General features: G+C 36.4%; 2 protein-coding genes across 2 annotated transcripts; one reads left to right on the top strand and one right to left on the bottom strand.

The window, feature by feature from the left end:
- The first annotated feature begins 5,433 nt into the window (after window positions 1-5,433).
- Window positions 5,434-12,243, top strand: LOC143545832 (uncharacterized). The gene is made up of 10 exons (XM_077037641.1): window positions 5,434-5,603; window positions 5,888-6,106; window positions 8,327-8,427; window positions 8,622-8,952; window positions 9,536-10,090; window positions 10,175-10,229; window positions 10,838-10,899; window positions 10,988-11,094; window positions 11,172-11,259; window positions 11,706-12,243. Exons 2-10 carry the CDS (start codon window positions 5,981-5,983, stop codon window positions 12,006-12,008), a joined length of 1,728 nt encoding a protein of 575 aa, XP_076893756.1. The 5' UTR covers window positions 5,434-5,603; window positions 5,888-5,980; the 3' UTR covers window positions 12,009-12,243.
- Window positions 12,244-13,672: 1,429 nt separating this feature from the next.
- LOC143545848 (uncharacterized) lies at window positions 13,673-14,422 on the bottom strand. Its single transcript, XM_077037657.1, has one exon. It carries the CDS (start codon window positions 14,420-14,422, stop codon window positions 13,673-13,675), a length of 750 nt encoding a protein of 249 aa, XP_076893772.1.
- Window positions 14,423-14,704: the final 282 nt, after the last annotated feature.

Raw genomic sequence — 14,704 nt, 5'->3', positions numbered from 1 at the left:
TACGTACATATATGTGGAGTTGTGATCGGGTGTGTGTTAGATGGTGTTGGTGGGTTTTACATGTCGAGATGAGAGTGGTTGGATGGGCGATAAGTACAAGGGGTGTTGGGTTTTGGCGAATGGGAAGTGAGGTGTAGGGAGGATGGAGTGGACGTGAGTGTAGGGGATTGGAACCGGGTAGGATGGTGGGTTACGCATGTTACCCCGGATCTTCGTTCTAGAATTACTACTGACTGGTACGTGGCAGTCATCATTGTTTATTTTTGGTCATTGATGTACGATATTAGTAGTATTTTAAAAAATATTTGTCTTTTCAATAGTTGCGTGTATATTTTTTATGATTAAATTAAACACAAACATTAAACTAGTCGATTTTTAAGGTGTTTTATTGTTATTTTAGAACAGTGTAACTGTGACGAATTGCATGACAAATATGTTACGTTAACAAGAAGCCTGCGTAGAGAGGAGCAAATGTGACCAAGTATCAATATCAAATCAAATATTTTAATACCATTACTGATACCATGTATTTAAAAAAAATCATACATGTACCTAGAGGGCTAGAGGGGGCATAAATCGAGTTTTTCATATACCGGGTTTCGGGTATGGAACCAGGGTCGGGTATAACTATGTATTGGAAGATCGGATATTGACCCCGGGTCAGGTATAGAACCGTGTATTAGATACCATATTTCTGGGTATTGAAATAACCTTATTTTCGGCTTTTTTCGGGCAATTCTTCGGGATATTTTTAAGGTATATATTGGATTTATTAAGGGGTTGCATTTTTTAGGGATGTTTTTCATGTACTTTTCAGGTATTTTTCGAGTAATTTCATATATCGATCGGGTATTTGAAAAACCCAGTTCCCGGTATGGAACCGGTTTTGGTTTTCGGGTATTAGCAGGTTCAAATCGGGTCCGGGTCTTGGTATGCATTTTGATACTGAAAGACATACCCTGTTCTTACCTTACAAGTGGTGTCAGGTATGGGTTCGGATATTAAAAATTCGAGTATAAAAAAGCCAGTTCGGGTTTGGGTTTTTTGTGCACCTCTATATGTACCAGTAAATTTACTGAACTTTTGCCTAAGGTACCAATGACACCAGTACATGTATCAAGTTTTTAAAAAAATCAAGAGCGGCACTAGCTAGTGTAGTACCAAACTCATCCCTATAATGTAGCAAGTACGGTGTAAAAAAGAACAAATAAATTAAATGGTATGAGAGTTTCCATCACATATTACGCTTACCGTTGGTATTAGTACATACTAGGGATGAGCTCGGGATGGTACCCGGCATCGATCTCGATCTCGAAAAATTAATTCGGTACCGGTACCGAAATGTTCGGTTCGGTATTGGTATTTCGTACAAAATTCAAGAAATACCGGTACCGTGCTAATACCGAAAACTAAAAACTTGATACCAATTTGGTACAAACGATACCAAATCGGTACCGGTAAACGCTCACCATAGTACATACATCAACGAAGTGGCATGCCAATAACCTTTATCCTTACGCTCATGTTTTATCCTGTTGTAATCTCTTTGTTCTATCACTTTTATATTGTTCAAAATTTGACAAATGTTTTCGTGACTTTGTTTCCTTCGTTTTAGCATGGTTGCTAATATTTCATACAATGTGCTATCATTGGTCTTAAGGTGGTCCACAGTGACTTGCAGAGCCCGAGGAACCAAGGATTTATATTTAGTAGAATAAGGCTTTGCGATTCAAAAGGGGATAGCGGCGCAGCTTGTTACTCGCTTACCCATTATCCAGTTGTAGCTCGGTTTGTGTTATATATGAACAACATTATAAAAATGAGAAAGAGATTGGTCTTATCATTGTTATTATGAAACAGTCAATTGAAACGAGTTAAGTTGGTTAAAGTGTGCCATTATGCCTTTTTGTTTGATCTATTCAATTGGTTATTTATGTTTTTCAACGTTTCAAGCAAAGTGTTTTACAAATGCTATGTTGACATTGTGAGTTGTGACCATAATAGGTTGTTGACAATTTTTATATATAAAAACTTTAAGCAAAGCATCTTTTTATTGTTGCTATGTTTACATTCTGAGTTTCTGACCATAGTGGCTTAATGCTTTAAAACTCTAATTGGTATATTGAAAAGAAGACGTGTGATGTGTGAAAAGTGAAAGTAGGTTGTTAATAATAAAAAAGTATATGACACATGGCATTATTAACGTGGTTGGGGATGTTGTTAACAATAAAAGAAACATACGATGACATGACACAAATGGTTCTTAACACGGTTGGGTATGCAGTCGTGTAAAGAACTAAATTACCACTAGAAGCGTCATTCCAATAGCCACAAGGGCCACAATAAGTCCCAACTCTAATGTGTTTGATATATATGTATGAATGGAAATCAGAACGAAATGGACTATTTCTACATGATGGAAAAACAAATAGGCTCATCAACTACGTATGAATACTCAATTCCACAAAGGACATGATTCTTTCTATTCTTAATGATTTTCATTCCTTTAGACATGAGTGTTTTATCTCATTTATTCGAATGAATGAATTTTGTTTTTTCTTTTTAACATCAAATTTATTACCAACAAGCAAAAGAACCAAGACCAGTAGCTCAACCAAGAAAGTTGCACTACCAAGCCAAAAGAGAGCACAAGAACAAACTTACGAAAAAAAAATAAAAACACATAATTACAAAAGACCTCCACAACTTGACCTATGGTTTATCCAGCAAATAGTATCCTCCTTGATCAGTTCTATCACCTTGTAATAGGATTGTCTAAGGTTATTAAAGATAACCGCACTTATTCTATCCCAAAGATTCCAGAGAGTTGCCATAAAAACAACCATAATCGCCTTCCTACCATTAGTCACATAGCCTTATCATATACCAATGAACAATGAAATTGTTAAAAATCAATTATTATTCCGTATAACATTAGTTAAAATTTTTCAGGTAGTCAAAATGTATTAAAGAAAAAACAATTTCAACCAAATCAATCAAAACCTTTAATTTAATCCACTAAATGATGCAGTTTTGACTAGCAATTAAATGGCTCAAGAACACATTGATTTCATTCAAACGATTCAAACCGAATGATTCGGTGAACAAACTTAAAAGCTTACAAATTCTTTATTCAAAATAATCAACTGCCTAAACAAGATACCTAATAGCCCAATTTATACTAAAACAATAAAAAAGATAAACTTAGAATTTGAAATTTGAACAAATAGAAAACAATAAATAAATTTAGATTTTAAATAGATGCTCCCGCTCTAGAAAAAAACTCTTCCTCGAGTTTTACCTTCAGACCAAAGCCACCTGGATCAAATGGAACATCTACGCGGTCCTTATTTATTATCATCATGACCCGCCCAAATGATTTAACTTCACGGTTTGTCTCACCCGGTTCCGAACTTGTACTTCCTGGACGTATTGCGTTGTCGGGTCTCTTCACCTCCTTCTCACCGTCTTTGAAAAAGACTCGTCCTCGAGTCTTGACAACGCCGAAAATATCCATGACAACCCAAAATAAAAGATTGGCTCATTTGTTCGTTTTAGCATAGTTGCATTTAACATTGAATTTGAAAAACTTATAAAAACTTGTTAACTCCAAAAGCAAGCCACCGGGTTCAAACGGACATCAACTCGTCTCATATACATTAACAAGTTTGCTTGCTGTAGCTTGTAATTAGTAGTCGCCATAATTTGAAAATTTAACCCACTTACACAATTCATATTAATTTTCACGTACATGGCATGCATGCTTGATACAATATAATTGGACCTTTTATTTGGTGGATTATCATCATAATTTTTTGAGAACTTACCCACAACTTCACATGTATCTTCGATTTGTATTTTAGAGTGCATATGCAATTTTATCGCATAAAAATTCAAAACCTCCATGAATGTCGGCATTTTGATGGGAACTTCTAAACCCAAGTCACCACTTCCAGCCTCCAATTCAGCATCACCTCCGGTATCCACGAGAACACCACCCTTGACGATATCAATATTTACCGGAGAACAAAACAAAATATCGTCATTCATCTTTCCATGGTCACCACTAACCACTGAAACACAATTCGTGGCAGCCGCACCACCATCTACCCCCATATCACCACCCAGAGCCACCGTATGTTCTTCCTCATCCCGGTAGATATCAAACACGGGTGGCGAATCATAACAAAAATCGTCACTGGAAGTATTCACCTTTTCATCCTCGTAATTATCAAAACGAGGAGGTGAACGATAGATAAAATCGCCATGGGTAGAATGCTCCTCATCCCCGGTTATCTCGTCCCCGACGGGTTCTTCCGGTTCCGTTTCCTTCCATGTCGATGATGCCTTAAGATCTTGGATCCGTTGCTTGAGTCGTTGAATCTCGTGTCGTAACTCGAGGTCACGTACTCGTTGTCGGAGTCTTTTGATCTTAAGATCCCGCGGGTCGGGATAGATTCCACAGCTGCCTCTGTCGGCGACTCTGCTAGTAGAATACTGATCTCTACCGTGGGCACGTGAATCGAACATACTTCTCTCGTTGCCTCTGGCGGCGAATCTACGATCGAGCAAGCATCTCTCTCCACGCAGAGCCACTTGAACAACCAAAGCTCTGATACCAACTAATGCAGTTTTGACTAGCAATCAAATGGCTCAAGAACACATTGATTTCATTCAAACGATTCAAACCGAATGATTCGGTGAACAAACTTAAAAGCTTACAAATTCTTTATTCAAAATAATGAACTGCCTAAACATGATACCTAATAGCCCTATTTATACTAAAACAATAAAAAAGATAAACTTAGAATTTGAAATTTGAACAAATAGAAAACAATAAATAATTTAGATTTTAAATAGATGCTCCCGCATCACTAAAAGTAACCCCTATTTATGGATGAGCAAACTCTTACGTGCACCATATCGATATCAAATTCAGTATCATCGGTACCATTTAGTACCAACTTCTTAAAGTTTCGGGATCACTACAGTACCAATATGGTTCAGTTCGGTACCGGTATTTCCTGACTTTTTCCCATCGGTACCGAACCAATATTTATAGTACCGATGCCACCATTTTGAGAAAATCAGGATTGGAATATTCGGTACCGAGCTCATCTCCTGACTTTTTCTCATCGGTACCGAACCAATATTTATAGTACCGATGCCACCATTTTGAGAAAACCAATATTTATAGTACCGATGCCACCATTTCCTGACTTTTTCCCATCGGTACCGAATCAATATTTATAGTACCGATGCCATCATTTTAAGAAAATCAGGATTGGAATATTCGGTACCGAGCTCATCTCCGCATGTACTTGACAAACAGAGGAATAATATTTGCCGTAAAAAGAAATAAAGTTACATAGGCCAGAATACTAAATAACTAAAAGGCTATATTAATTGGGCAGCCCGCACAAACTTCACGAGATCTATAGGCCAAGCCCAGTACTAGCATACTGAAAGAAGTAATAGGCTGATATTAGCATTAGGCACTAGCAGTTAGGCACACACAGGCACAGCAGTTGCACCGTCACAAACGTAATCGGAGATAGAGATCAACGGCAACCTCATCCACCGCCGTTGTTTCTTCATCGGAGGTTCGTATTCTATCCGCTTATACTCTCCGCTTATTATACACTGCGATACATGATTATACAATCACTTTCGATATCAAAACCTAGGGTTTCTTCGTATCGTTTCCGTAAACTCTGGATACTAGTTGTTAAACCTCAGTAAATCACTGCTTCTGATATCGAATTAATGAGTTGTAGCATTTAATATCTGTGATTTTGAGATTATTAGTGGTATGCATTGCTTGTTAATGTGTTGAGCTGCAGTTTTATTGATTTATTTTACACTTGAATCAATGATTGTGTTGTAGGTGCAGAGGTCATGAATGTATGTTGAATTTTGTTCAGTTTGACAGTACTGACATTATTGGACTTTGAGGAGTGTGTATTTTGGGAAGGGATTGATGGATAGTGCTGATGATTTGACTTTTAAAATTATTTTTTCGGGAGATGGAGCTGGAAGGTTGCGGGACCGAGTGAAGGAAAAGTTGAAGGAGTTTATGGGGGACTACACAGATGACACACTTGTGGTATGTTTTGTGTATCAGTGTATGAATAGCTTTATGATTGATGATAATACATAGAAATTGTAGAACTGATTGTTAGTAAATTCGTGGAGTGTTTGTGCTTACTCAGTTACTCTGTACAATGAGAGTTTGTGCTATCAGCGTGTAGTCTTTCTAGTTTTTGCTCTGTTTGTTTAGACTTTAGAGAGAATACTTGTTTTGGTAATAGAAGTTTAACCAAAGGGATTTATTTTTCTTGTTTTTTATTGTATAAATGGTTAATCACATTTTTGTGAGTATCATTGTTGTAACAAGGTGAATTAGACATGGGAATGCACATTCATATGCTTTAGTTTTTTCTAGTGGCTTACAGCAATGCCGATTCAGTAGGTTTTGTTGAGAAGAATGAAGTACACTGACAATCAAAATAAACCAGTCTGTAAATTCAGTTACGACAACCATTTAAACTCAATAAAAGCAAATGGTTTAGTAAATACATATGGTTTCATAGGCTATCTGTGTAGAGTATGTATATGGCTGTTTGTCACCAGTATTACCACTCAACTTTCAGTCACCATCTGCGTTTTCTTCATTTAGGAATTATGGTAGTGGAACAATTCTGCCTTTGCATATAGGGATGCTATCATGCTATTATATATCCTCCTCAAAACTTGGTGTAATATTACATATACCCAACAAATATCAGATGTACCCAATTTTAAATTTATAACAACTATATCCTTACCTTAAAACTTGTATTAGGGGGAGAGTTTGGAAATTAACGAGAAAGAGAAGGGTATAATGGTGAACGGGTTTTGATATTGGTTTTTTTAGTTGGGTAAATATGGTATTATGCAAGTTTTCAGAAATTTATCTAAAACTGCGATTTGCATATATTATGGCATATCGTAGCTTGAACAACAAAACATGAAGATAATGTAAAAGCCTATGAATCAAAATTTATCAAGGTACCAATGCCATGAATCTAGACAAGTAAAAGGAGGTTTACTTATTGCTATTTATTCTCAAAGTCGGTGTATCGTAGGCATTTTACTGACAAATATGGTATGTACGAAAACATCAATGTCTTGGTGTTGCATCGGCGTTAACTAGAAGTTTCGTTTGAAAATATTAAAGGGGTGTTTGGGATTGCTTATTTTCATCAACTTATGACTTATAAACTTTTTGAGAAGTAATAAGGTGTTTGGGATTGCTTATGTTGTGAGAGGAAAAGTTCCATAAGTTACACTTTTGTAACTTATTAACTTAATGAAAAGTTATAAGGAAGTAAAATAAGGAATCCCAAACACCCCTTAAGTTCAATCTACATTTGTTTATACCACCTTTACTTTCATAAATTTTATGTCAGCATGTCTGATCATTATCTATGACACTGCTGTTAAGTTTATACAAATTTTCTAGCATACTTTTGTTGAAACTGTTGTTTTTCACGAAAAATGTAAATCATTGTTACACGGCATTTTTGTATCTTCTCCCTGCTAAAAGTTGTAAATATTAGTAGGCATTTAAGCACAGGAAGTTTATGCATTCCTATATTTTGTCCATTGTTGCAGATACTTTAAACTCAACATTCTTTAATTATGTTTCACACACATTAGAAGTGTTACTTATGGCTTATTATGTTGTGTACTTGTGTGATTTTCAGTTATATGTTTTCTGTAATGTTTGGACCCAAATACACAACTTTATATCGAAACTGGCATAAAGATCGTACTCTCATATTAGAATGAGTTTGCATAGGTCATTTTGATATAGTTGATGCAAGTAATTTTATTAATGAGATATATGTGTTTGTTTAAGGGATTCTTTTACACGTAAAACAAGTGTAGGAGGTTTATAAATCTGTTTATACAATGACAAAAGCTTGATTGCTTTGCAAGTTTTGTAAGTCATTTTTGGGTTGTGGCCTTCTGCGTATTTACCTTCACCTCTGGTTAGTTCAGGACAGTTGGTACGTTTGTCTTTGTGCTAAAACTTGTAATATAAATATTTTTAATAAACTCTTTGGCAAGATTAACATGTAAGAAAAGCTGCTACGTACACAAGGCTTGGTTTTAAAAAGCGCAAAAAGGCACCGCTTTTTGTATAGTTTTATCTAGTTCATGCATCAAATTGAGCTGCCAGTTCAGGAAGTTATATCCATGATGCGTATATATATTTGTGTCCTGTTCACAGTTCTAAAGTTTTGATATACTTATTAAATCAAGTATTTTGCTTTTGCAGGAATATGTAATAGTCTTACTTAAAAATGGACGGCGCAAAGAAGAAGCAAAGAATGAGTTGAATGTCTTTTTGGGTGATGACAGTGACTCGTTCGTATCTTGGTAATGCATTGCAGTATATGTTTTTTACTAAGTATCTAAACGCCAGAGATAGTCCAACCCATTCACTTATAAATGTCTATTATGTTAATTTTACCTCATGGAAAAATAAAAGAATATTTAGCTAAAAGGGAAACTGGTTGTATTTCTTGCTTGTTTTTACTGTTTCCATTATGTTTAAATTTTTTTTAATGCAGGCTGTGGGACCATTTGCGGTCAAACTTAGACCTATACGCACAATCAAAAGAATCTCGTACTGATGAAGTGGTCAAAGAGAAGCCTCATATTCGTTCTGAATCAGAGATAGATTCTGATAGAGTATCCACAAATCGAAGGAGCAAAGAGTGGAAAGGGATTGTAAGAGATCCAGATGAACCGCCTCCGCTTCGCAGTGCCATCATTGCAAATATTAAGTCAGAAGATGATAAAAACCAAAAAATCCGATCACCACCGCCTCAATCAGTAATTCACAGAAAAAGAGGCCGGAGTGGTGAACGTGGTCACACTGAATTGAAATCACAAGTCGAGGTCTGAACTCTTTTTTTCTTATACTTGTCGTTTATCTATCTATTTATCTATCTATATGTGTGTGTGTGTGTATACATAGGGTTAGGCTCTCTCAGAACTCTAAAAGTTTTAAGAACTTTTATATATACATATAAATAGGGGAGGGTTCTACAATCTACAGTCTACACAGAAGACTATTTTCTGTGAGAACAAAAAGAACAAAACAAATTATTCAATTTTCTAATTTTAAAAAGTTTTAAGATGCAAAAAATGGTTGAAATGAATTGTTTACTCGTCTCTTTTAATATTCTTAAAAAATATATAAACTAAGTTTGTTTATTTATAATCCTACACGTGTAGATAAACGTTTAAAAGTGAAAAAAAAACACATGAACAAGTTAGTTTAATGGTACTATATAATAACACAGACATTTGTACGTAAGCAGTAAAAGTTTCTATAAATATGATTGATAGAAAAAAGTTAAATGACTTAGGTTTGTTTGTTTTGTTCTGGCAATAATTTGCCCTTTTGTAATGAACCTCTTCTTATGCACACACACCTATATGCATATATAACAGCATTTGTTAATTTGTTTGCTTTCAGAGAGAAGCCGTTCCTAAACCAAGGCTCTCCGCCTCACGAAGACTGCTTCAGTTTGCGGTTCGAGACGCGGTTGCCACTTCCCGGTCGCCTGGCTTAACATCCGAGCCATCGTTTAAGCGTTTGCGGTCCGTAGTTTCTACACCCACTGATGACTCACCACTTGAAGAGAGACACCCTTTACTTTCAAGAGTCCCTAAAACCATGCCAGTCTCTATTAAAGCCGTTGCAGCCGCTGCCGAAGACGCTGTAAAAGTCAAATCTTCAGGAAACGTGTTTGACCGACTCGGTCGTAGCACAAACCCTGCTGACCAATTCACAGAAGATGATGAGGGTTTTACTCGGATTACAGAGGCTACTGATTTTACACATAATGAGGATTATAAGTATAACAACATCAATGCTTCATATGTTGTTGATGGCACAAGCTATAAACCTTCCTCTAATAAGATAGTAAATAATTATTCTAGTGTAAATAAAACAAGAGTGGTTTCAGACACGAGTGTTCCAAAACTTGTGGAGGAGACTAAGCACGCTGGTAACAATATCAATGGAAATGTAAGATTGCATTCAACTTGGTAAATATCATTTTTGTAAATAAAGTTGAGTAATATTGTTTGTTACATTTGTTTTTGTACTCAGGGGGTACCCATTATACAAGCTCAAAGGGAGGTTCAGAAGACACTGCTGTCAACTGGTAAGTTAGACAAGTTCAATTGTTTTTAATGAGCAATTATGGTTTGTTTCATATATGGCCATGCCAAACTGAAAATATGACATATGCTCTTACAAAGTGGTCAAAAAATCAAATATACCCAATTCAAAAAAATAATTCAATAAATGATCATTTTACTCTTATTTTTCTCAAACTTTAAAATTTCATATATGCCCCGCTTTAACTTCAAATTTATTTATTTACCCATTTTTAGCTAAAATTTTTTTAACCCTTTTAACGTAAAATTTTATTTTATCCATAAACAATAGTTTTTCAATATGTCATATTGCTTGTCGTTCGATTATTATCGATTATACCTGGGTCGATTATCTGATTCGAACATACAGATTCGACTGTTCGATTACTACTGTTGAGAGAACGAAAGAGGAGAGAACGGCATTTCGGTTTGCTTGCTTATCGTCGATGTGTATCAAATCCAAATTAAAAAGGTTGGGTTTAAACAAATATAATAAAAAGGGGTAGAATTGACATTAAGTAAAATTCATGAAAGTTGGGCATATATGATTTTTGTAATTCTGAATTAGCATATGTGTAATTAGTCCTAATTATTATTTGTTTTACTTGTGCAGGTGTCAATCCTATTAATCAACCTACTGAAGATACAGATTCGCGCACCATTTTTGTTAGCAATGTAAAAACAAAACCTTTTTATGTTAAGTCATAGGTTGTGCTCATGTGGTTTTGTCTTAAATGATTTTAAAGCTGTTTGTTTTATACAGGTCCATTTTGCAGCTACTAAGGAAGGTATTTCTCGGCACTTTAACAAGTTTGGGGATGTGCTGAAAGTGATTATTGTAACCGAAACAGCTACTGGGCAGCCAAAAGGGTTTGTCATTATTCTCTCTCTCTTTTGACTTAATAAGCATAATGGTCAAAGTAGCAACCGAATCATCACTTATGCAGGTCAGCTTATGTGGAGTTCATGAGAAAAGAAGCAGCAGAAAATGCTTTGTCTCTGGATGGTACATCCTTCATGTCACGTATTCTTAAGGTCCATCTCTCTCTCTCTCTATATATATATGTGTGTGTGTGTGTGTGTGTTTAGTGTCAGGATCAAATAGTAATGGTTTTGGTGTGCGAAGCGAATGGGCAAAACACACGGTGGCATTTGGTAATAACTTTAAATCGAGTAATGGCGCTACAACATTATTGAATTACGCCACCACATAGTAATTACAAAATTGGCACAACATGTTTAGCTCTTTTGCTTCGTACACTTTGCACGGTTGGTTTCTATTTTACCTGATCCTGACCCTATAGATATATAGGGTGCTCGTTCAAAACCAATAAGATGCTCAATTGACATGGAGTTTGGGTAACATTTACATTTCAATAAATTGAATTTAACTAAAGGATTTTGATGTTTACAAGGGTTACCAAAAAAAAAAGGTTTACTATTTGACCTTAATAAGTTTTAAGCATTTGTGTACTATGCAGGTTGTAAAGAAAAGCTCTGGTCAACAAGAAGCTGCTGCACCAGTGACATCATGGCCCCGTGTTGCTCGGGCTTCCGCATCGAGATTTTTTAGAGGGGCTCTTTTCCCGAGAGGCATAGGCGGCATATACCGGTCGCGCCTCCCAATCAAAGACGGTGCTAGAAGCTTTCAATGGAAACGTGATGCTCAAAACTCACCATCATCTGATGCCATCCCAAGTCCTACTGCCACCACCCCCCGGAGCCTTACTTATGTCCGGACTGAAGCCGCCAAGACACATGGAAATCCCGGCAATGCCGCCTGAGCATTTGTTACTTGGCAATTCGATCATTCAGTGTTCTAAAGTTATAAATCTCGTGGTAAATAACGACAAGCTTGTTTGCAACAGGGGCCAAAGGGTTAGTGAGGATGTGATAGGATTAGTGGCAGGGTTTTTTTGTGGATTCTTTTTGGGTTAGTTTTGCTTTTTTCCAGTGACAGACTGATCTGATTCTCGTTGGTGAAGATGATATTTAAATATAAGAATTAAGATTGGATTATAATGTTTCAACTCTTACTTTAAATCGGTAAACAAAACTGTTAACATGCAAAACTCTGCTAAAACTGAATGGTTTGGCTAGCTCATACTCTCATAGTCAAGGATGTGAATTTCTGACATGCCAAGAAAACACGTGAACCTAAGTCCTTACGTGTGAAAACTCACGGGTTTGGATTTAGTAAATGACGTTGGATTAGTTTCAGTTGAACCTTCGAAACATGTTTTTGCTAACAAGTCGTGTCTGTGTCAGACCGGCGGGCTGACGTATTAAACCAATATATTTAATTTTTTTTTAAATGTGCTTATGCAATAATTTTTTTACCATGAATTAAAATAGATGTAACTGCTTCAAAAAGTAAAAAACCGATGTAAACAGAGTTTAAAGTATTTTCCGAGTTAAGCACCTCATCTTCATTTCAATTTGCGAATGCGTGTTCGAGTTTATGTGACAATTTTTGGGTTCAACTTGCCAGCTTGCGTACACAACTCCTCTAGCAGTCCTACTCATCATACTCATCTGGTATGGTTAGTAGTTCCAAAAAACCGTTGTTAATAGTTTGTCCTATAAATTTTGTTAAAGTTGAATTAATTGAACAACGAACGCCTGTACTTGTTACACTAAGAATGATATGTGACCTGCATTACCAGCTTCTCACTCAATTACTCAAAACACTCTAATCGAGCTAAAATATAACAATTAGGCATCTAATCACAATTTAGGGTTTGATCGACTTCTGATTGAAATGAAGAACACGCAAAAGTGTTATTTTCAACAACTCTTTGAATACCATTCGACGAATGCTACAAAACAGAAGTAGCCATTTCTCTAATCTAGAACAGTCTAATCTATTCTAGACGTTGATTACATACAATAATGATGCAAGTGACCTCCGTTCTTCACCGACAAGTCTCTATGTTCCCATATTCCACAACCATCATCATAAAATAAAAATAATACTTGAAAAGAACAAAGACCTTTCAATTCAGCACCAAGTTGTTCTCAGTAGCAACTTAAATCTCGACAGGTACCATAATTCAGCAACAACTTTAAACCTCGACAGGAACCATAGTTCCGCAACACATGATCTCAACGACAACTTATATTAGCTGGAAATCCTCTGCAATAGCCGATCATCAGTAGTAACGCTAACTTGAAGTGGCACTAGCTGAGTAGCCTCCCCTTAGTTGTAGCAACTTCTTCTAACATCAAAGCATGTCGAACGTGAACACAGTTTCCGGGCTACTAAGATTAACCATTGGACCAACAGTGAATTCACCATCAAAAGCAAAGTCTAGCACAAATTCCACATACACAAAATATATTTAAATCAAATTTTCCATATCATGATCATTGTTACCAACACATCAAACAATTTCTTAATCGAATTCATTATTAATAAGTGTAACATCTATGATTCTATGACAAACCATCAATACAAAGCAATAACAAGCAACCCAAGCGAAGCCCCACCGATACACAAATACGACACCACATTCAACCTCACAAAAAACACATTCAAACTCTTCGCAACTTGAAGCGTAAGAGTCAGAATCTGCAACCTCCCTTGCTCCTCCATCTTCCTAAAGAACCCAATCGGCTTCAACGACCTTCTAAGCATCAACGACAGCGAAAACGGCAGCCCAAACGCCAAACAGCTTTGCACCGACACTTCCGGAATCGGACTAGCCTTCGTAACATACGAAATCCACGCCCCTAAACCCAATTGAAACAGACCCAGAAGAGCCAAACTCTTGCTAACGGTCAAAAATCTCTTAGACATTTCGTCGAGCACTTGGCGGGTCTCATTTGCAAGCGAGGAAACATCACGTTCGACGGTGGGTCCAGTGATCTCTTGGTGCTTGAAATCTTCAAGGGTTTGTTTTGGATTGTCGTTGGGTTTGTGGGTTTGTTCAGGATCGGGTTGAGGAGTGGTGGTTGATGAGAATTTGGGGGTTTGATATGGGTTTCGGGTTAAAGATTGGATGGTGAAATTAGGGTAGAAAGTGGTGTTTGATCTGAAGAAAGTGTGATATGATGGTGTGAGATTATTGGGGGTACTGGTTGTGAAGGATTGATGGGAATGATTAAGGTTTAAAAGGTGGAATGAGAAGAGAGTGTAGCAGGAAGATGATGGGTTAAGAATCTTGGATGCAAGTCTGCGAGAGATTGGAGACGCCATTGTTGTATGTGTGACTGAGGATGAAGGGTTTTGGTGTGTGATTGCATTAGCATATTTTAAGGTTGCGATTATTATGTTATGAATATATATTCCCCTCCTATATATATATTCTATTGTATATATTACTGAAATCTTCCTGCTACTGAAATCTCCGTCTTTCTTCCTACATCTCTTTCTCTTATTGTTTTGCTATTAGGCTAGTTTCACAACACGTTATCAACACGAAGCTTCAACCGTTTATTTGTGATGGTTTCATCAAAGTAAGTTTTGTTGTTATTCATG

Source organism: Bidens hawaiensis, unplaced genomic scaffold, assembly GCF_021521415.1.
Source record: "Bidens hawaiensis isolate Kalapana, Puna unplaced genomic scaffold, B.hawaiensis_p1.1 tig00014039_1, whole genome shotgun sequence".
In the NCBI taxonomy this organism is placed as follows: domain Eukaryota; kingdom Viridiplantae; phylum Streptophyta; class Magnoliopsida; order Asterales; family Asteraceae; genus Bidens; species Bidens hawaiensis.
Note: the sequence above shows the minus strand (reverse complement) of the source record. Positions and strands in the feature narration are given on the sequence as shown.

What these genes read in the sequence shown, in the direction of transcription:
- LOC143545832 (XM_077037641.1), top strand. Translation starts at nt 5,981, where the DNA reads ATGGATAGTGCTGATGATTTGACTTTTAAAATTATTTTTTCGGGAGAT. An exon ending in AGTGACTCGTTCGTATCTTG is followed by an intron (nt 8,428 to 8,621) that starts GTAATGCATTGC and finishes TTTTTAATGCAG; the next exon opens with GCTGTGGGACCATTTGCGGT. An exon ending in GCACCATTTTTGTTAGCAAT is followed by an intron (nt 10,900 to 10,987) that starts GTAAAAACAAAA and finishes TGTTTTATACAG; the next exon opens with GTCCATTTTGCAGCTACTAA.
- LOC143545848 (XM_077037657.1), bottom strand. Translation starts at nt 14,422, where the DNA reads ATGGCGTCTCCAATCTCTCGCAGACTTGCATCCAAGATTCTTAACCCA.